At 37.4% G+C, this 23,146-nt stretch overlaps 1 protein-coding gene across 16 annotated transcripts in view; it reads left to right on the plus strand.

Annotated features, from left to right (window-relative positions):
* RAPGEF2 (Rap guanine nucleotide exchange factor 2) overlaps positions 1-23,146 on the plus strand; it is a 186,593-nt gene that overhangs the window by 151,421 nt on the left and 12,026 nt on the right. For 14 of the 16 annotated variants that reach the window (XM_032108462.1, XM_032108470.1, XM_032108471.1 and 11 more), the window contains 14 exons: positions 338-490; positions 866-1,030; positions 3,951-4,058; positions 4,150-4,353; positions 4,461-4,569; positions 6,787-7,033; positions 11,357-11,514; positions 15,952-16,192; positions 16,446-16,829; positions 18,406-18,617; positions 18,698-18,821; positions 19,438-19,461; positions 20,503-20,726; positions 21,562-21,747. In XM_032108462.1, coding sequence (XP_031964353.1) covers positions 338-490; positions 866-1,030; positions 3,951-4,058; positions 4,150-4,353; positions 4,461-4,569; positions 6,787-7,033; positions 11,357-11,514; positions 15,952-16,192; positions 16,446-16,829; positions 18,406-18,617; positions 18,698-18,821; positions 19,438-19,461; positions 20,503-20,726; positions 21,562-21,747 — 2,539 coding nt within the window. The remainder of the gene's footprint in view (positions 1-337; positions 491-865; positions 1,031-3,950; positions 4,059-4,149; positions 4,354-4,460; positions 4,570-6,786; positions 7,034-11,356; positions 11,515-15,951; positions 16,193-16,445; positions 16,830-18,405; positions 18,618-18,697; positions 18,822-19,437; positions 19,462-20,502; positions 20,727-21,561; positions 21,748-23,146) is intronic. The other 2 variants (XM_032108457.1, XM_032108461.1) reach the window with 1 other exon arrangement.

Raw genomic sequence — 23,146 nt, forward strand, 5'->3', positions numbered from 1 at the left:
CAAAAAAGCTGGCATGTAAGAAAAAAAGACTGCCTAGGACACTGAGCTTCATCTCCAGCAGTGGGGAGGTCAAAGCAGCTGCACGAAAATGGCTGAGAATACTCAGTCATATTGCTCTGATGGATCTTGGTCTCCTCTAAGTGCAGGATTGTAGTGCCAGTACTGTGCTTGTCTGTTCATCTGCTTGCTGCAGCTGAACTGTGGAAAGACAAATCTGACTCACTGCAGGTTGAGGGGCTACTTTATCTTGTCTGTCAATAGAGTACTTGCACCTTAAGTCTTAATGCTTTTCTGCAGATTTTACCTTTTAATACTGGTGCGCGATGATTCTTTCCAGTTTGTTTGTATAGCCCAGCAAGATTATTGCCGCATCCTCAACCAAGTGGAAAAGAACATGCAGAAGGTGGAAGAGGAGGGGGAGATTGTGATGGTGAAGGAGCACAGGGAGCTCGACCGCACTGGAACAAGGAAAGGTCACATTGTCATCAAGGTAAAAGGAAAGCAGAGAGTCTCTTGCAGAAGTCTGCGTTCTGTAAACCTCTTCAGTTGGCAAGTTAGGTCCAGGATTAGTTGAGGTATCTATTGTAGAAATAAATATTTGAAAATGGACTGTTAATATTTCTAGATTTTCTTCACAGTTATGCACGTCAACAACTGGGTAATTTCTATAGAGATAAATTAGATAATTTTTTACATTTCTTATCACAATGGTCAAGCTGTTATGTTTGCTTAGCTCATCATTTAATGGATGACAGTATTCTTTCTAGCGTCATGAGTCTTCAGTATGTTACAAGAAAACAAATTTGCGTGTGTTGAAAATCTGTGTTAATAACTATGATTTTTTTCAATTTTTTGTTTTCAATAGGGAACAGCTGAAAGGTTAACAATGCATTTGGTGGAAGAGCACTCTGTAGTAGACCCAACATTTATAGAAGACTTCCTGTTGACGTATAGGACCTTTCTTTCCAGCCCAATGGAAGTGGGCAAGAAGTTGTTGGAGTGGTTCAATGACCCCAGCCTCAGGGATAAGGTGAAAATCTGAATTATGTACTGCTACCATTTGCATTGAAATATAAGCTAATAAGAATCAATTATGACTAAATTGAATAAGACACAAATAGCTGGTAACATATTTTAATTGCAGAATATATGGCTAAAACTAAGAACATATTTTTCCATATTTTATTCAAATATTAATGTGTTCAGACAAGGTAAATTGCCCATGTTTTACCTTGCTGTGTTTTTACAACTTAACTTAGTTGCTTGCAGGTATACAGAAAGCTTTTTTCTAATAGTGAGTATTTTTGTTTGATGTAATTCAGTAGAATTTTATTGTGTCTTCAAGTTTGAGCATATAACTAAGTTCCGTGTTTTCTGTACATAGTACTAGTTAATTCAACTTGGCAAACATGTTGTGATTTTTTTTAAAAGAGACTAGAAAATTCATGCATTGTTAAGAATCTGTTGTGGTTTATGTAGCATTAAAAAAAAAGCTACCAAGCCCAACCCAAACACAAGCAGTCAAATATCCTCTTCCCTAAACAAAATGTCCATGATGGAAACATAAGGCATATCCAGTTTTGGCACACTGTCTATTGAGGCTTTATCGTGCCTCAAACTGTATTGCTTTATTTTCTCCTGTGTGCAACTTTTTCGTATGTAAAAAAGTTACTAAAAATTTCCAGATGCCCTTTTCTTTTTGTAAATTTGAAGCCAAGGGAATTATATTAGTACAGTGAAAGAGAAATTTGGTTTTCAGCTTTCATTTAAATCTGGGTATTTCTTCCAGAAATGTTAATATAGCTGTGCCTTGAAGGAAGGATCTTATATTTGACAGAGGATAGGTTTTGCAGCTAATACTGTTCACAGCTATAATATTGGAGTTCATCTTTAAATTTATGTTGCTTGTCCTCCAATGGACAATCCCCTCAGCCTCTAAAAGCGTGAACCAGCGCAGTTACTTGTATCAGTCTGAACACAGAACAGCTCTTTGTTCTGCTGCCTCAATAACCAACCTTTTCTGACCTCCAGTAGCACTGACAGAAAGGCAAGAGGCAGACAACAGCTTGGGATAAGTGGAGATAACCAAGTAGGGAATAAGGAATCTGAAGGATTTTGGCTGTTTTGTATTGGGGGCTGATAGGCAGTGAGGAGAGTGAAAGGGGTGAATTAAAACTTCCTGGGGATGATCAGTACTCAGGAGTATTCAGAGTGGGACAGTGGACATCCAGCCTTAGTGATGATTTTGCCCAGCAGCAGATTACTTAATTTTACAGCTTCAATCCTCTTTTAATGCTGTTCCTGATTTGTGACACAAGTAATGGCATTCCTCTGGAAGTCAGTGTTCAACTCTTCCCAGCTCAGTGTCCTTTGGGTGTAGATGAGTAAGTCCCAACTTTAAAAGCAGCATTGATAAGTGAAGCTGTTTCTGCAGAGGTTTAAAATACGTTGCGTGGTATGGCTTGCAGCTTCCCAGACAATTGTAATAATCTGCAATTACCCTAAATTTAACCAGACATTGTCTAGATCTTCCAATGTCATCCACAGTAATGAAAAATATTAGAGCTGTTGAACAGGAATGAAGTTCATCTTCAATTTCAAAGGTGCAAAAATCTCAAGTCTGTTCCTGTGGCTGGGAGCTGCAGCACATAGAGCTGGCTAGTTGCCTTCAGTTAGAATCTGAACTTGAGGAGTTCTGAAGTGCTTGATTAGTTTGTTCGTTAATTTCAGCAATTCTTTTGAATTCGTTTGCTTTTCTGGGGTAAAAGGAAAAGTACTTAGAAACTGTGAGGGTGGCAGGGGTTGGTTCTGCATGCCTGGTGTCAGACCTTTAGCATGTGAGGCTGTAGAGGTTTAGATTTTGTGCAAACACAAGAAAGGACAGGGGTTAGTGCTAGCTGATTAAAATTTATGTGAGACTTTGTTCTTAAGCTCTAGGTTTTGAAATGTTTAGAGATTTATGCCTACTGATTTACTTTCCCAGCATAAAAGAAGAGATGCAACTGTATTTTTAGAGGTAGCATTGAGTGGCTCAACCATTTTGGATTCAGCAGCTTCTAAAAAGTAGCGTGAATCAATATTAATTCAAGACACCAAAACTCTTTTGTTTTGTCAGGACAAGTGCTGCTGATATTCCAGGTCAAATCACATACTAAAAGAAAGAATACTGTAGTAAAAGCGTATAGTTTTAAAAAATGCAGCTCTTATTTTGTGGCTTTATCTTCATTAGTAGTAATAGTATTCCTTTAGAGTTTTTTCCTAACAAACTGTAAAATACCAGCTAAGATTCTTCTCAACCTGATTATCATAATTGCTTGGGGAGTAGCCAGTGGAGGGAAAAAAGGAGGAGTAAATGGAAAGATTGACTCTAAGGAAAGGAATCACATGTTTTTGCTGTAAAACCTCTGCTGCTTCTTGCAATACCTTGTTTTTCCTACCTCTCTGAACATACAGTAGGTCTTTATAGAGGTAACTGCCAAATGAAGTTCTTGGTGGTACATCTAAAGACTTATGAGATTCAAGAGCCAATATTAAGCTGTATTGTAAGCTTTGTGATCATGTGCTTGAAGAACTAAGCAGATTTGGAAATATACATGAACAGGAAATTGTTATAAGTCACAAATGGATCCACCTTGTTGCCTTCTATGTGTGTGCACTATTCCCTACTTAATCAAATTCGATGCAGCCAGTGTTTTCTGACTCATAGTGTTCATTATGAATTACAGCATACAATTGCTTATACAAGTGAAAACAATTTTAATACTTTTTTTTTCCTATACTCCTGATAAATTGCATATTAATGAAGTTTTATTTGGATGTATGTAGATATATTATTTAAGATTCCAGTGGAAATTTACAGGGCCTTTAAGGAACAGTATTTTTAAAAGACTTGGCAAAATTGTTGTTCTGAGTATTCCAGCAAAATATTTATAATATTGATTAATTTTCAGGTTACACGGGTAGTATTGTTGTGGGTGAACAATCACTTCAATGATTTTGAAGGAGATCCTGCTATGACTCGATTCCTGGAAGAATTTGAGAACAATTTAGAGAGGGAGGTAAGAGTGAGGGTTTTTTTCTGACAATTTGGGATGACAGGGAATAGCCAGGCTGTTGTTATATATAACTTGCTATGCTTTTCTCTTGTAGAAAATGGGTGGACATTTGAGGCTGTTAAATATTGCTTGTGCTGCTAAAGCTAAACGAAGATTGATAACCTTAACAAAGCCATCTCGAGAAGCCCCTTTGCCTTTTATCTTGCTGGGAGGGTCAGAAAAGGGATTTGGAATCTTTGTTGACAGTGTAGATTTTGGTAGCAAAGCTACAGAAGCAGGCTTGAAACGTGGAGACCAGGTATGTTGTTTTAAAATGTGTCCCTCCACTACCCTCCCCCCCCCCTTTTTTTTTTTGTTTCCTTTCTCTTCACTACATGAAAATAATGTTACTTGTTTGAGTTTTAGATATTGGAAGTGAATGGTCAAAACTTTGAAAACATTCAGCTGACAAAAGCCATGGAAATCCTTAGAAATAACACTCATCTGTCTATCACTGTGAAAACCAATTTATTTGGTAAGTTTGCCTGCCCTGTTGTTTCTAGTTTTAATGGAGACCTAAATTACTTTTTTAAAAGATTAAAATAGTTTTGTTTGAAACTCTTTTGTACTGGAGAGAATATAAAAAGGAAACTTGAACGTCCTAAAATATCTTGGTTCATAATTGCAAAGAAAAATTTATGAGAAAGGACTTAGATGAAGTGACTTCCCTCTCACCAAGGATATGTTTCTGGATTAAGAGCAACTACTGTGACCATGTAGCTCAAACTTAAAAAACATGCTTGTATACATTTAGTTCTCTCTCAAGAAAGAAGCCTCTTCAGGCATTTCAGCTGATCAGTGGTCTTATTCTGTCTGCTGAATTTACTTGTAGTTTTTCAGCCCTCTGAGGGCTCAAGGCTGTTACAACCTTTCCTGCCAGCTAGGTGAAAAGATTCTTGGTACCCTCTGTATCTGTTCTCTGCATTTTTCCCTCTAACAAGTACTAAAGTAGGCATGGAAAAGTCTCCATGCAGCTCAGGACCTCAATTAGCATTGTAAGTAATGAATAGATTGGGGGTTTGGTCTGATTTTTTTACCACTGGATACTTGGATTACTTATACAATTTAGGGATGTGCTCCCTGAGTGTCTCTTTCAGGATCAGGTTCTTCATCACAGGTAAGTAGGGCAGAATGTTACTGCAGCACATCACTGCACTAACTGAAGAGTTAATTTGCCCAGGTTATTTCCAAAAGTCATTGGTCAAATCTGTTTCCTGGAGATTTTTTTTTAAATGACTTTTTAAAATTTTTTTTTTAAAATTTTATTTTATTTTGCTTTGCAGTAAAGATTTTAATATTTCAATTGTTTCTAATAATTAAGACATTTCCTAATATATCTGTGTCTGCTTCTTTAGCAGGATGTTCTTGTTTCTCTATGTGTAAGTTCTGTAACCATCCTTCTCACACTGGGTGTTTGAATCTCACGTGTTGATTTACTATGTTAAAGATTAAACCTGATTTCTTCCTTTCTTCAGAAGTTGTGTTTTTCTAATTTTTTTATCTATCTTATGGCTCCAGGGCAAATACTGAAACCAGATTACAGTACAGTCTCAAAGCAGTTACTTTCTGTGTATTGCCTGCAGCATTCCTTCTCCACGAATACAAAAAGGAAAGTTTCCTTTTTTTCAACAGCATCTTCTTATCTGTATTTAATTTTTCTCTCGAGCCTCCAAGTCGTATTCCAGAGTACAGTTATTGGCTGGAATTACTCTCCTCCACTTTCATGTGTCTTATTTCAAGCTGTTGAAGTCTCTTGGTAATTTGTTGTACCTCTGGATATTAGAGAACATTAAGGACAAAAATTAATAAATAACAGTAAAACATAGCCCCTAATACACATCCTTAGTTAGTTGCCTTTGTTCCTATGTTTTTCTACAATTCCTTAGTTTTAATTATCACTTTTCATTTATTATTACAAATCAACTCATCAGAGGATTTTTCCGTTTTTGTATGGAGAGTTCCTCTAACACTCAGAATACATGACTTGCTCTCCAGTTCAGTTTTGTTTGATTTATTTAAGTATATCGGCTTTTTTTGAGGCTCAAGGTTGTAGTAGAAGAACTAATTTACAAATTTATCAGATATTTCTGCCTCAGAGATTACTCTTTGCCAGGGAGCTGAGGGAGAAGGAGTGGCTTTTTGGTATTTCTGGCAGATGGATTCAATGGCCCTGTCAAACATCCAAGGTGTCTCAGTAGTCTCTGCTTTGTTATATTTTCCTTATGTCTTCGTTGTGGTTTCCCCTCTGATTTTTTTGATCCTGTTGCTAATAATTTCTTGTCCATCAGAGAGCTTTTCTTGCTGTCAGTCTGTTTAAGCCTTCCTTCTCATTTGTATTTTTCTCTCTCACGTCTGTCTAACTTGCTCTTTTTATACATGCTCCTATTCTGCAGAAACTTTTGTCCTTAGGCTGAAAAGTCAAATTCCTTCTGTTGATACCATCCATGCAACCACGTGGGCACTTGTGTAGTTCTGTTGTAGGCTGGGCCAATTAACTGATTCGTACTGCAGAAAAAGAATGTCATTTTTGAAAGAAAAAATGTTCTTAAAGTCTAATACCTACATTAATACTGGAATTGACAGAATATCCTAATTTTTTTTTTTTATGGTTAATATTAAACTGGTCTGTTGCACAGAGCTTTCTTTTACATTTTTGTCCTTTTTCTTCCCTCTCTTTTCCTGTCTTGTGCAGTTTTTAAAGAACTCTTAACACGGTTGTCAGAGGAAAAAAGAAATGGTGCTCCCCACCTGCCTAAAATAGGTGATATTAAAAAGGCGAGTCGTTACTCCATCCCTGACCTTGCTGTTGATGTGGAGCAGGTAATAGGATTAGAAAAAGTGAATAAGAAAAGTAAAGCCAACACAGTTGGGGGAAGAAATAAGTTAAAGAAGATACTTGACAAGACTCGAATCAGTATTCTGCCTCAGAAACCATACAAGTGAGTTTATTTCCTCCTAAATATGTCCTCTGCATTAAATTGTAAGAATTTCTAATGAACTTAGAGTATGTGATTATACTTTTTTATTTATTAATACAAATCATACTTACATCTGAAACAAATACCAGAAAAAAACGGTCTGGATATTTGAGCAAGCATGGGCTGCTAACAGTGCAGCTCCTGACATTAGTTTGGATGTAATTTTTTTCTTACAGATAAAGAAATGACACCAATACCAATAATTCTGCAAGCAGATTACTTGCAAAGAGTTGGTATGAGCAATGATTGCAATGTATCCACATTCCAGTGGTCTACAAGAATTTTTGTGTACTGCTGTAAGGGAGAGTCAGGTTAAAATTTTAACTTGGGTTCTTTGGTAGCAATTGTGTTGTTGTTTTTTTTTTTTTTAATGAAAGCAAAATATGCTATCTGATAGCTTTTTTTCTATGAACACATTTTAGAAATAGAGTTCTGAGAATTGCTGGCAACAATAGAAGAGTGAATTTTATATGATACTATGGGAGCCTGGTTCTTGGCCAAGGCGCAGATGGTATCGATGGGAGGAGAATGCATTGTGGAGGGTAGTTGTGTGATCAGTGTTCTCTCTTGCATTTTTCTTTCCTATGTCCCACTAATGAAGAAACTATTCCATGTAAATTGATAGATACTTGTGCTAAAAATGCAGGGGTTTTTTTTCTTGCTATTACTTAAAAAAAGTTTGCTTAACTAATGTTAGATATTGCCTACTAAATGAAAATTGTTCTGAAACATTATATATAGAATGTTAGTAATAGGAAGATTAAATTAATATAAATTATTGTATCCAAATAATGGATGTTTCTTAAATTGATGGCAATACCTTTCAGTAGAGGAGAATCTGTAAATCCTCTTTTTTTTGTTGTTTGTCTTTAGCATGTTTTCCTTTATTTCACTGGTCTTGCATATTTGTTCCTCTGATGAGCTGCGCAGTTAGGTCTGATTTTCTGCATTGGTCACTGTGGTTCGTAGCATTTGCATAAAATTTTCATGTTTTTTCTCTTTTTCCTTTATTTTCTTTCATTTTTACACTTTTTTTTTGTGCAGGGACCTCTTTGGGTAAGATTCAGAAAAGCTTGACCTATTTTATTGTCTTTTTGCTAGCTGTACTTCATGTGTTATATATAGCAATTTGTCTGCAAAGCCTGTTGACATGCAGTTGTTTTTGTCTGCAGTTTCTCCATAGAGATCTGTAGCTGTAGACTTTGGTGTTTGTGCTTTTCTTTCCCCTATTGTGTAGAAGCATCAATCTCATTCTTCCTCATAACTACTAGCATCACATATATTAAGGGACTTTACCTAGTCTCATGTTTTTGCATATAAAAAATCAAGAGGGGTGAAAAAGCTGATTTACTCACGAGTTAAAGTAGGCATTTAAGGACTTCATGACTCAGCTGGCTTAAGAGGTGAAACTGTCCACTGTTTGAGTGTGAAGCTTGAAGAAGTCTCCAATGCCTCGAGGGTGTACGCAGACAAAACCAATCTTTAAACGAAGGAGGTCGCTCTTAGAGGGAGCTTGTCTGCTTCATGAGACATTAAATCAGTATCAAAGATGAATCAGTTTGAGCAGGAGATAATGCCTTCCTTCAGTCTTGCTGTTTAGTCCAAAGTCAAATAAATTCCCAAACTGAGCAAACAGCACCATTTCCTCTGCACCTCTGGGGAAATCTCCTTCTCTTCACTGTCTGTTAGACGTCTCTTGAAGGGTTTTTCTGGGTACAGCTTCCTCTGGAGCTCTTTCTTTACTTTTCTGATGCAGAGTAGTTTTGTTGTCTGTAGGCTCAGTTGCTCCAAAAAAGGATTAAACACCATCCCCACCTCCCTCTCTTGTACAGTTCTGCCTGGTCCATAGCACAGCATCCCAGACCAAGCAGCAGCCCCTGTCTCTCCCCTCTGCAGCCCTGCAGTGTCATGCACAGGATTTTGTGTTCTGAGGGAAGACGCATTCAGATACTTCTGTCATTTCACTATCCCTTCTACCCTGTTTGTCATTCAGCAGGAAACTTAGTTAATGTGCTATCTCCCTGCATGGCAGGTACATACAGAAAGCAATAGAAATGCTGTTTCCTTAAAACCACAATCTCCTTTCATTGGCATGATAAAATATTTTACCTAACAGTAGTTCTTCATGGGACCTGGATTTTTTTGATGTTGATCTTTCTATCTGATATATTTAGGGTTCCTTACTTGTTTGCATAAGTTAGAACTCACTCAGATTCCAATTTAAGTAGGGTAAACGGAGTGTAAAGTAAGTGCTTTCCAATTTCTTATATGAATACTTAAAATTGAGCACAATTTTAGTCACTTTTTTTATTTTAAACCTAACATTTTCAGAGTTGATCCACTTTACTGAAGCTGCTTCAGTCATGACGCACAGGATAGGTATAAGAGTATATAAAACTGACAAACTGCAAAAGGAATGCATAATGCAAGGAAAACTATTAATGAATCACATTGTCTTCATTTGATTTGAATTTGGAGAAAATACTGTTGTTGGCACACTTCTGTAATCATGTATATGGTAGTTTAGAACTGCCTGAAAGTATTTTGAGGTACAAGGGCTGCTGGCTTTTTTGTTTACTTTCTTATTTTTAATGTGTGGTGGCTCCTACTTGAAAGACGTGATATTGATTGCTGGCAATTCTTTTGGTTGTAGTGAGAGACTTGCTTGTTGGCTTAGCTGAAAGTGCTGTGTGCTGAGTAGGTCATCACTGCTTGTCACAGTATTTTGTGCTTGATATGGAAGTACAAAATTACAAATATTCAGATTCACCTTAATTTCTGATTGAGAGAATCCAATAACTTTTTTCAGTGGACTTGAGTGTTTCTGTCACTCTCATGGCTTGAGGTTTACACTTCATAAAAGTATTTTGGCAATACAGAGTTATCTTGTTTTTTAAAAACAAAACAATGAGAAAAACCAAACACAACATAGAGAGGTACCATACATTGCCCTCTCAAAAGCAGTTGTGTTCATATAATCAAAAATGTGTCTTAAGTGCTCAGATACCATTCTAGCTTTCCAGGCTACTGTTCAATTCATAGCACTTAAAGAAGTGGTACAAGAGTGTGCTGTGTAAAGTTATTCATTGGCTGGCTATTGGTGCTGTAACAGCTATCAGGGTAATTTTCTAGCCCTTTGTTACTTCTGTTTAGGTTTTCTGAGGATGGATAGAGCACTAGACAAAGGCTTAAGTGCCCAACATTAGGGTACAAGTGGTCGTTTGTGTTGCATCATTTAATTTACTAGACTTAATTGTAACATTTGCAGTGAAGTCTGAATTCTGGTTTATGCTTTACTTTACACAGATTTAGATGTGCTTGGCTTTTAGAAAGGCCTCGCCTATACTTGCTACATTTTTAATGCTTTTCACTTTCTATAATGACTACTATTCAACATTTTACGCCCTCTGAGTATTTTATTAATGATTTTGATCTGTATATTTAGAGAAAAGTTCAATGGCTGTCTCCAGCTCTACATCCTGTAGCAGTTGCACTGCTTCACTTTATTTTGAACTCAAAAGCAATAAGTAAATCAGTGCCTGTTATAATATGATGATAGCTCTGTCTCTGATCCATCTAGCACTACTGACCTACTTTGGGACTCTGCCTTATACAATTTAATGGACAAAACCCTTCACCTTTATCACAGAACACTTTATTTACAGCTGTCAGGTACTTTGGAGAGGATACTGATAGCACCCAAGCGTTTAGCTTAGCCTTACCTGGCATCGCTTCAGTCACACTGAGTGAAGAGAAACTCAGAGAAGTGATACAGGGTGGGAAAACCAAATGATCAGAAATGATCCTGTCTTATCTGTCTGTTGAAAGATCTTATACAGTATAGCTACAATATATCACAGGTTGCAGATCCTGTCTGTGATGGGGTAGAAAATCTATGAAGTTTAGGCCTGAAAACAGCACTTAAGGGGCAGCAGTACTACTCGAAGTTTAGGTGATGGGGTGGTGCAGTAATGATGAGGTGTGTACCACCTTTTGAACAAACATCTTGGCCAAAATCATTAAAAAATAAGGAGCCTAGCAGCTCTTCAGAGCTTCATGGTGAGGATCTTCTGGCACTGTGAGCAGGCAAACTGAGTCACTCTATTGAGTGGACTGTTGACAAAGCAAGTCCTGTTGTCTGGAGAACTTTGACTTCTAAATAGCAGTTGCTGTATTAACAATTCAAAGTACGAAAATGTAGCAATAGAGACATCCCTGAATCCCTCTAGTATAGCCAAGCTCTGAATGTCTGCAAGTCCTGATTTTATTTCTTTCTGGATGCAGTGACATTGGAATTGGCCAGTCTCAGGATGACAGCATTGTGGGACTGAGGCAAACAAAGCACATTCCTCCTGCTTTACCTGTCAGTGGAACCCTGTCATCCAGTAATCCCGATCTACTGCAGTCTCATCACCGCATCTTAGACTTTAATACTACTCCAGGTAAGGATCCTTTTTTTGTTGTTGTTCTTGACCTTTTTATTTCCTTTCATAGTTCAGGGTTTTTGTGTGGATTTGTAGAGTCTGAACAGGCATGTGAGTTTTTATTAACTGTTTGCTGTCACACACAAATTAGCCATGTATTCATGCATTAGGATTTATTACATTTGCTACAATATACTTTACCCATATATAATAGATGTCTGATTTTTAAGTATGCTGTGTACAGAGTGCTTCTTACTGATTGAATATTCTTGGTCAGTAAAAACCTGTTTTGCTTGATATTTTATAATTTGCCTCGATTGATCATTGTTTACATGACTGCAATATTTTCAAATGGCATAGCAGATCATTAGCTTATAGTAAAGGGAAAGGACGTTGGACTGGGACACAAGACATGTATTTCTGTCTTTTTCTGAACAGACTTACATAATTTGTACTACATTTGTAAGGGACAGAGTTTCAGAGTTTCTTGTTAGTCACCCTGCCCTACAGCTGTATGCCAAATTCTTTGAATATAAAATCCCTTTCTGAAATAGATAAAAAACGAACACATTTAGAGAGGATCAAAGCACAGGGGTGAGCGAGGGAGAAATAGGAGGAGAGTATGAGAAACTTGAGAGCCTTATCTTATAAGAAGGGTTTAGCTGGAGCTCCTGGTAGGGTTGGGATTTGGGCTCTTATCTGGCTCCAGGAAGGTTCTTAGTGGGAAACCTTTCCTGAGTTAAGTATCCCAATCTTTGCTATTAAAATATAGCTGCTGGAGGAGGATATGGTGATGGTAGCTCTGCAGAGAATTGGTTATTTTAGCCTAATCTTCAGAGAATTTCTCAAAAGTAGAACTGAAAATTCCGTGCCCTCCTAAGTCTGAGGGATTTCAAACATTACCTGAATGGACGGTGCTTAAGTATCAGCCTGCACACTGGCCAAGTTGGTGTAACCATTGTGCTTGAAACTTATATTGAGCATTATTTACTTCATCTTAGGTTTTTTAGAGCTAGAGGAGTCTGCAAGAGGTTAGTTTGTGGTTTTTGCCCCAGTGTCTAAGCTTGATCCTCAGAGACTTGGAAGATTGATATTTTTTTGTGTTTTATCTAATGACTAGTGTCCAACACCTTGAAGATACTCTTCTAGCTTTTCATCAGGACTCTTTTTATAAATGGGTGACAATTCGATTCTCTATCTTGCCACTTACCCAGGCCAGACAGTTCTAGGTAATCAGTGTGCCCCTAATGCCAAGTGCAGCAGCTGGCCAGCTTCCAGGGCTGTGGGCATTGCTGACTCACACAGCTCAAACAAACTTCCATGACAAGCAAAGCCATGGCAGGCCTAAAGACCTTTCAGTCACAGATGGAGTTCAGAGAAGCTTAATAAATGAGGAAGGTTCAACTGTTTGCATTTTGCATTGAGGAAAGGAGATCAATATGACATAATGCCATTGCCCCAATGTTTTAATAGTTTTTCTATGTCTTTGTAGAAAATGCATTTCTTCCTCATTTGAAAAAAAAAAAAATTTTTTTTCTTTGCTTGAATTTGCCTGAATATCCACACACTGAATATTTTTAAAGTAATTCTCAGGTAAAATTTTTTTTCCTGTGTGGAAAGGAAGGAAAAGGGAGTCTGAAATGAAAAACATATACCTTAAGGGCTTTAGAGATGGTTGCATTGTAGATAGAAGAGTTGAATTATACCTCTATATATTTCAAGACTTGGAAAAATTAAAGCCTGCAATTTTAATTCCTTTTACTATCTTGGTCTAAATTAAAGATGGAAATGGAGGCAGATTGCAAGAAATTGAATGCACTGGAGGAGGAAGAGAAAGTGGTAGAGCAGCTGTCCTTTGAGGCTTGGAGAAATATCCCTCAGGATAGAAAATAAAACAACTTGCTCCTTTTAGAAGAGTAGTCTTTGAGGAGAAAGTGTGAACAGCTTGAAATCTGCAAGGAGTCATTTTAGTTTCTCTTCTGATTGGTTCAGGCTGTCTCAAATATACTTTTAAAGGTTTATTTTTAAATGTTCAATAGCACTTTGATTTCTCTTTTCTTGTGCTGCCTTTGCTATTTGATTTGAAGTCAAAATAATAGAGTAATGATGAACTGCCAGTCACTGGTATTTTTTTTTTCCCTCACAATCTTTCTAAGGGAATAGATTCCTATCATACAGCATTGCGTTCTTCAGCCTGCCACTCCAGTTTCCTTTTTTGAAAAGCAGTGAAGGGGGGTGATTACGATTCTCTTCAAGTGTTTTATTTAAAAATTATTGGGCTGAATTACTTGCTACCATTGCTATAGCCGTAATCATTTCACTTGCTGGCAGACGTCTCTGTATTCTGTGTTGAGCTTTTGCTCCCAGCTCTGATAGGTAGGCATCGTGAGGAACTGGGTGGTAAAATGCAGTGCAAAGATGGGACTCCTCTATTTGCTGCCCTCTGCATTTCCTCATATTGATTTCATTGATCCAGCAGAGCAGGTTATTTTCTTGTTGCACAAAATGCTTTATTTCTCGGAACAATTAAATAATTTTTCACCTGGGTATTGTTTACAGGAGCTTCCCAACTTCATAGCATTTCTTTGAGTGGCAGGTATTTCTGTAACAGCAAGAGGCAGCAAGATCTAGAGAAGGGTGTGGTTTTTAATAACATCTCTGAAAGGCTGTGTCTTTGGCATCTGCCTTCCTCCAGATGTCAAAAAATGCAGAAAATATTTCAGAAAATATTCTGCTCTGTATCCCTCTTCAACTAATTACTGAAGGAAGATGGGTCAGTGTAGAGTTAGTGATAAAAGGCAAAATTGTCTTGCTTGTTTTAAAGTATTTGTACATTTGACTCAAATGCTTAGGAAGGGCTAAAAACTGGCCTGTAGTGATATCCTTTATGTATAACTGGTGATGTAATCACACAGTTCTAGTGTGTTTTGGTATTAGTGCTTCTCAAGCTGCAGAAAAACTACTGTGAGCTTAAATTTACAGGTTTAGTTGCATGAAATTTGTAAAATAATATATTTAAGCCTTAAAAGCCTTTGTGGCATGTAAATGCACTCATATGAGAGAGATTTATCTTGATGCTTTCCAAATTGTTATTTTGGAAACATGCACGAGCAGTGGGGAGGTGTTAAGTTTTGTTCTTTTGTTACAAGATTTTTGCTGCTGAATAGATCTTTCTGTAGTAAATGGAATACATGTTATGCACATTCAGGTCTTGTCAAAAAACCTGTAGTTGTATCAAAGTGAATGTTTTCATTTGGCAGCTGTTTTTTTTAGTATTTTTTTTACGATAGCAATTTCAGAAGCCTTCATTTAGAAGGCTATTATTACATATTTTATTGCTTGTATGACCTCTTTGATTTAAAAAATTAATTATTTTTAAGAAAAAAACAAAGAAAAATTGCTAGATGTCATGACTCACAAAACTAGAAAAACTTATTTGTAACAGAGGGAAGAAATTAAATTAATTGAAATACTTGTCAGTTAAAAATACCCGATGTTAAAAAACCCGGTGGTGGATAGCTGTATAATTTCATTTATCTTTTTTGGGTTTTTTTCTAATAATACAGTGATAACAACCAAAATTCAGTTGATCAGTGGGTCTGGATTTCAATATATGCGTGGAAATAAGAAAATATGTGTGGATTTGGGATCTCCATATAGCTTAGGGAAACATAAAAGTGAGTGTTAGTCTGGTAGTTTTCCAGAATTCCTAAAAAACAGTTCACTGTAAGTTTCATGTCATCAGTCACTTGAAACAGGAATATGTTTAGAACTTGAATATTTGTGAAGGTTTTTTTCACCCTGCTGCTTTAGTTCTTAATTACTAAAATACTGGCACAGAGAAATAAAGAGCAAAGTTTCCATTCTGTTACTGACTGATTTATTACTATGATCTAAATGTACCGATGACTGAGTATTTGTGATAATTGAATACCTGGATGCATGAATACTACTGCACTTCAGTTGTGTACACACGCACGCTGGCTATTACACAGGCATCTTCCTAGCCACTTACATTATGTGCCTTCCCTTTGTGTGGGGCACTATGGTTGAGTGTCAGAGTTAAGTAAATGAATCTATTTTCTTCGAAATACCCTTAAGGAGCTTGACACTCTTATCACCTATTTGCTTAAACTTCTTACGTGTCATTGTATAGGATAGTATCGTTTAGTGTCCTGGATTTTTCTCAGAATTTTTCAGGACTCAACAACTGTGAAAATCAGATTGCTCATTAGTTTGTCCAAACTTTGAAAATGTTAACATATTTTTGTGGCTTGCTCCATCTATAGCCTAACTAACTTCTTTTCTTGGATGTTAATAGAACTAGCTTTTACTGAAGTAAAAACTGATAACTCTAATAATTAAACTCAGTGTGACTTGCTTGTTCTTACACCATTAAGTTTTTATTTTTCTTTGCTTACTAAAGTGCATAATTTGCATGTAATTTTTTTCCAGACTTACCAGACCAAGTTCTGCGGGTTTTCAAGGCAGACCAGCAGAGCCGCTACATCATGATCAGTAAGGACACAACAGCAAAGGAAGTGGTCATCCAGGCCATCAGGGAATTTGCTCTCACTGCAACCCCTGATGCATATTCACTATGCGAAGTCTCTGTCACACCTGAGGGTGTCATCAAGCAAAGGAGGCTTCCTGACCAGCTATCCAAGCTTGCTGACAGGATACAGCTGAGTGGCAGGTAAGATGGAGACTGAGCTAAAGCTGCTCGTGCCACTTTATTAAGTCAAAATCTTGTTAAGGGAGTGTTACTTCATTATTTATGTTCTGTTTCTTTGCAACACACTGCTGCTTATGCAACTTCTCATTAATACAAAGGCCTGGTGAAGTTCATTTTGTTCTCAGATTCCAACTGGATCATTGCTGTAACTTTCAGCACTAATGAGGTGTATTGTATCTAGTGTCTTTTCTTGAATTTTTTTTTTTTTTTACAGGTATTACCTGAAGAACAACATGGAAACAGAAACTCTTTGTTCAGATGAAGATGCTCAAGAATTACTAAGGGAAAGCCAAATTTCCCTCCTACAGCTCAGTACTGTTGAGGTGGCTACCCAACTCTCCATGAGAAACTTTGAGCTGTTCCGTAATATCGAACCCACAGAATACATAGATGACTTGTTTAAACTCAAGTCAAAAACAGGCTGCACTAATCTAAAGAGGTTTGAAGAAGTGATAAATCAAGAAACATTCTGGGTGGCTTCTGAGATTCTAAGAGAAACCAACCAGCTGAAAAGGATGAAGATCATTAAGCATTTCATTAAGATAGCACTACACTGCAGAGAATGCAAGAACTTCAACTCGATGTTTGCCATTATTAGGTATTGCCCACTAATAATTTTATTTCTAAATAAAAAGCAAAGTCTTACTTATGTTAGTCTAAAAAAATGTAATTAATAGAGCAAACCAGTTAATACTGCTAACATCAACACTTAGCAATCTGCTAAGGAGGGCATTTTCTGTATTCTGAAGTTTTCTATAATCTGAAATGTTTGGTGAAATATTATTTGGAATGCTTCTGTTATGTACTTAGTGCTCAAGATAGTGTGGCAAGGTGAACATGGCACTAGAGAAACTACTGCAGTTATTTAAAGACAGAGACCAAAAAAAAACAGCAGGTATATACAGGAAAACCGCACAATTGTAGCAAATGAATGGGTTAATTCCCCCAAAGCAGATTATTTTTATACATACTGCCCAGTGTCTTGAATTCATTCTGCCATGATATGTTGCCTTTGGTTTTTTTTGTATCAGCAGTTTCTTGCATGGAACTCTGATAATATTCAATAACAGACTGTGATACCATAATAGTCTGTAAATAAAGATCTTTTACTAAGAATTTTAAAATGTACTGAAAATCTCAGAAGATTATTCTTAGTTTTGGAATGAGAAGAAAGAGAGAAAACTCTAATTTCTGTATTTATACACATTTTTTAAAACCCAAACAAAAACAAACAATCCCCCTATACCTATATGAAAAAGCTTGAGTAACTTGCATTAAACTGACAATGTTATCACTGTCTTTGACACAAGCTCTTGTCATCACTGTCTTGACATTTAGTCAACAGATTGAATGTGACACTTTTCCTGAAGACGAGTAGGTTTGAATACTCTTCAGCAAATGGGGCAAGTTCCAAAGTCAAGGATCCATGCTGATGATCAGTCAGCATCTCTCAGACATCAAAATATTGAGATTTTGTTCAACTGTTTCAACCAGTCTCAATGAGAACTAAAAGCAGCCTGTCTGCTAGGAAAAACTTGAGTGAAGGAAAGATTCTAGGTAGCAGTTTCCCACAGGTAGAAATTAACAGCAAGACAGGCAATGTCATTACAGGGAAAAAACGGGGTTTGTACCAGCTACAAGCTTGAGACTAACCTCTGGTGTAGAGAATGTTACAGAATTTCATCTAGAAAGAACAAAGTCAGATGGATTATTGCAGAAAGAAGGTGGGTCAATGTGCTGTAACCCCCTGAACCATCCTCATGTAGGTGGAAGATGGTTTTTCCACCAGTTTGTCAATCTGGAAGTGTAAGTGGTGATCCTGAGGTAGTTAGATTATGATACTCTTATCAAACTCAGATGTGGTTCTAAAGTAACAAATACATACTCTCTGTAAGGTTTAATTACTCATCCAAGTGTAACTTTTATCTGTTTACGGTTACATCGTGTAGGTATCTCCAGTTTTTATAGCTTTCATAAAAATGATCTTAACTATTCTGTAATACATACTGGCAAAAAGAAGTTTTTTAATTTCTGTTACTTTATTGACACTGTTGTGTCAAGATATTCTGTCTACATGGTATTTCTACCATACAAAATTTAACATGGTCTATTCTAGGATTTTTGTTTTCTTTCTCTTGTTCTTCAACTTTTTTTGCACTTTTTTCTGTTTCAAGCGGCCTGAATTTGGCACCAGTTGCAAGGCTCCGAACTACTTGGGAAAAACTTCCAAGCAAGTATGAAAAACTGTTTCAAGATCTGCAGGACTTGTTTGATCCATCTAGGAATATGGCGAAATACCGTAATGTCCTTAACAGCCAAAACCTACAGCCCCCTATTATCCCCCTGTTTCCTGTCATCAAAAAAGACCTTACATTCCTTCATGAAGGTAAAAACAGAAGTACATCATCTTTTACTAGCTAAGGAAAAGTAGCTTTCCTGCCTAATCACTGATGCTGTTGGTTGTAGGAAATGATTCTAAAGTGGAGGGCCTGGTGAATTTTGAGAAGCTGCGGATGATTGCGAAGGAGATACGCCATGTGGGTCGCATGGCGTCTGTGAACATGGATCCTGCTCTAATGTTTAGAACAAGGTAAGTGTGTTGTACCAAGCAGAGCTTACCCCAGCTGGGAGAAGGCTAGGTGTCAGCAAGAGGGGCTTTTATGTGCCCCTTCTATTGGAGAAGTATGGATTTTTTGTGTTAGCAATTTACCAGCATGATGTGGTGGTCCAAAACTGGAGAAAAAATTACAGTTTGTGGTTACTGATATATTCTAAAATGTTTCTTACTATTCCATAGTTGATGGTTACTTCATAAAAGTGAGATTCTATCAGTGGGAGGGAGGGAGAGAAACTGTCTTGTAAACATACCTATTACTCTATTGGAACATTGATGGGTACCAGCCTTATAATTTTGGTTTAGTAGAAGTGGTAATGTATCTGAAGCAGTGTCAGCTACTCATATTAGAAAACATGGAGTGAATGCTCTTCGGCTTCATATTTGACAAGCTTATTGCATACTCTTTTTCTTAATTTGAGCTAGAAGAGTTTGTAATACCTGGTTGTATGCCTGAGACAAGGTTCTTTTTAATGTCTGTGGGCTTCCAGAACTGCTTGTCCTGAGGTCTGGTCTTTTTCTTTCTGAGCTTGTGATCTTTCTCTGTCTCTTCTTAAACCCATGCTTTATTCTTCCTGGCTCTCACTTGCAGGAAGAAGAAATGGAGGAGTTTGGGGTAAGTGGTTGGAGACAACACACACAGACATTCATTCTTCCTTTACCATTTGCATTGTTTCCTACTTGCTACCTTTAATTTTCTGGTGCTTTGACATTTTTTCTTTTGTTAACCCTTTTTTACTGACAATACATTTTAATCTAGGAGTGCTTTTGATTTGAGATTAAAATGCAGAACCTGTAAATTATTTTTAAGTGGTCGTAGGTAGAAGTGGGGTGTTCTCCCCCACCTCCAAATTAAGTTGCTAAAGGAAGTGACTTTCAGTCAAAGAGAAATTACAAAATGTAAAGGTTGCAACAGCTGAAAATAGCTGTTAATTTCCTTATACCTATTAAGCAATTATCACAATCAAATACAAAAGTTAAAACTTACAGTATCTGCTTGACTAACTTACTTTCATATTACAATTAGCCATCATTTTTACCTTAACAATTCAGGACCAATGCATAGCTTTCATATAGGTGTACATACATTGAAGTGTGCATGACATTTATTTCATCATGAACTAGCTGATCATTTTATTTAACGAAAGTGTCTTCAGTCTTGCAAGTTACAAAGAAGTTCTATTCTGTGAAACTGAGCTCTCCATTTTGTATACAGTCTGATTTAAAACATAGAAGGCTTTCAAAATGCCTCCTTTATATGTATTTGAATTTGAACCTCAGCTATAGTCTTCTGTCAGCACTGCCTTACTGCATGAGCTTTTCCTATTGCTCCAGTCCTCTCAGTAGATGGCTTATGTGAGAGAGCTACCTTGAATGCTTTTCTAGATGTGTGAAGTGTTACTGCCTTGTTGGAGCAGAATAGGTTAAAATATCTGTGCCATTAAAATAATGCCTGTAACCAAGTTAAAAGATTTCCTGGCCCTCATCTTTCTGTCTTTTATAGCTGTTTGACTGACTGGAATGAGGCATGTAAGCTTTGACTGTAGACTGACATTCATGCAATCTTTTGCACGTTTCACATTTATCAGGTGATACCATGTTGGACTAAGTCATACCTTTGCTCTCTTTCGTCCCCCTCCTGTCCCCTTCACTCCAGGTCTCTCAGCCAGGGCAGTACCAATGCAGCTGTGCTGGATGTTGCACAAACAGGGGGGCATAAAAAGCGGGTCCGTCGCAGCTCCTTTCTTAACGCTAAAAAGCTCTATGAAGATGCTCAGATGGCACGGAAAGTAAAGCAGTATCTCTCAAACTTGGATCTGGAAATGGATGAAGAGAGCCTCCAGACACTCTCTCTGCAGTGTGAGCCAGCCACCAACACATGTGAGCATTGTCATTTGTTGTGGATTTCAAGAAAACTCTTCAATATAACTGTTTCTAGTCCAATGAAGCAATTGGGAACAGTAACTAGACAATGAAGTAGAAAATTATTTGTCTAGTCATTTTCAAGTACTAAACGTCTATGATTCCTAAGGAAATAATCTTGTGGATTAACAGGATAGAGACACAGTATTTATACAGGTGATAAGGCTTTAAGATGATGTCCCACTGGAAGTGTACAATGGCTTTTTTAGATTTGTCTGTACAAAAGGTATGGAGGAGTCAGAAATTTTTCTATATTTCTGATATACTGAGGTGATTAGTGTGAATAGCGATATGGTTGTTCTGAGGGAGCAGGGGATTTTCTTATGTCCAGGTGTTCCAGAGATGCCTAGAGGGCTGTACCTCCGGCAGCAGAGTGGGACCTTATTCTGGATATCCATTTTGTTTTGATTTTAGGAAATGCTGTATCCTGTGCCCTTCCCTTTCTGCAGGGTAGCGAAAACTAGTAATTATGTGTCTGTTCTGAATCACTTGTAGTCCTTATGATACCCCAGTATAACTTCTGGTCATGGTTTTGGTAACAGTGGTTGTTTATCAGAGCTTTATTTTGAGAAGGGAAACAATCATTGGTAATGTACATCTTTTAAATGGAGTTAAATCTCCCCGTCTTTTCATCTTCATCTTTTCTGTCCAAAGATACCGTGCTGCATTAAGTGTATTTGAGTATTTGAGCACCTTTTAGTTGTTAATCAGAGGGTTTTGCGCTGCTCAGACTAAAACACCATCGTGTTTTTAGCTAGTAGTCATTCATTGTTTTGTCCCTTTTCTTTCAAAGTGCCGAAGAACACAGGAGACAAGCGATCTGGGAAGTCTGAAACGTCACCAGTGGCTCCCCGGGCAGGCATCCAGCAGAAAGTGCAGCAGCAGCAACAGCATAAAGTAAACCAAGCATTGCAGGTCCCGGCCGTCTCTCTTTATCCCTCTCGCAAGAAAGTGCCAGTCAAAGACCTCCCACCATTTGGTAGGTGGAACAGGGAAGAATTTGGTTTAATATTCTGAAGTTTGTTTGCCTATGTCAGGAAGACATTTTTAATCAGATAAAGTTCACACTTCTATTTCTGGTAGTATGATATGCAGGTTGTGCCTGTTCGTGCAGTGTCTAGGCATAGTTCCCTTCTCTAGAAATGGAAAGAAGGAAATTTAGGGAAAGCATCCTGTCAATTTAATCAGTATAAGTATTTACCTGTTAGTAGCAGCTGGAAGGAATAAATGTTTCTCACTGTTTGACTTGGATCTTGCCTTAACTTTTCTAGAGGAATTAGGGACATGGAGTTCTTGAGATGCCTCAGAAGTTTTGGTGTCTCTTCACAAGTTGAATTTTTAAGGTGAAATTCAGGCCTGCTCAAGTTGGCAGTCCTGTTAGAAATGTGGGTCTGAACTTTCACGTTGACAGTTGTCCCTTTGGATTCTACTCCCTTCTGCTTTTTTATGGTTGTTATTCAGATGTTGCTGCCTCCATATTCCACAGAAAGGTACCAGACTATAGGAATTTTTTCTACCCTGATTTCCAAATCTGTCCCAACATGTGTACAAAATGTGTATGCATTGTTAACAAACCCCTTAAATCACAAGTATGGTAATATCCCTAGTAAGGATATGTAACATAACTGGCCCTTCCTTTTTCATGATGGTTATTGCGCAAGAGCTTAATTCTGATTTCACTCATATTGGTTTTCCTCGTGCACTGCTAAGACTGCAACAAAGCATTAGAAGCAGCAAAATGAGCAAGAAACAATTCAATATTCATCTAGATCTTGTTGATTTTACCATTAAATTTTAATCTTAAAAGGACTTTGAGTTCCGTAGACTGCATGTTTTGCTCATAGTGGCAAAGTTTCTGAAAACTGACTAGGTTATGCTGATCAGGCAGCTGTAAATTATTGATAGCAGGATTGTGATCCAACAGATCAAAGATGAAGTCCACAAATGCTTGGAAATAACCTCTACCACAAACATTGGCAAAACTGTCAGAGAAACTCTGTCTTCACTTATAAGGCTGTCCCAGAGTGGATTTTTGAGGGGAGGGGAAGAGAAAGATGGATGAATGTGACCTGGGAAAAGCAATTCTTGATGCCCTAGATCTTTACATCATGCATCATCTTCAGGATGTTTTTACTCTTTGGTTTCCCAAAATAAGCTGGTGCAGAGATAGTTCTCAAAAATGAAAGAGAGAAAGGCAGCTGCAGGATGGCCTTGTTTCGTGAGCCTAATCCTTATTAATTTTCTTTCCAGCTTTCTTTGACCTTCTAAGCTACTCTGAATAGAAAAGAAACAGGAGAGCAGTTTGAATTCTTACTATATAAATCTTCACTAACCAGTGAGAGGGTGTGTGTCTGTATTTTAGCTAATTTTAGTTCAAG

This window comes from Corvus moneduloides, chromosome 5, assembly GCF_009650955.1.
Source record: "Corvus moneduloides isolate bCorMon1 chromosome 5, bCorMon1.pri, whole genome shotgun sequence".
Taxonomy (NCBI): Eukaryota; Metazoa; Chordata; class Aves; order Passeriformes; family Corvidae; genus Corvus; species Corvus moneduloides.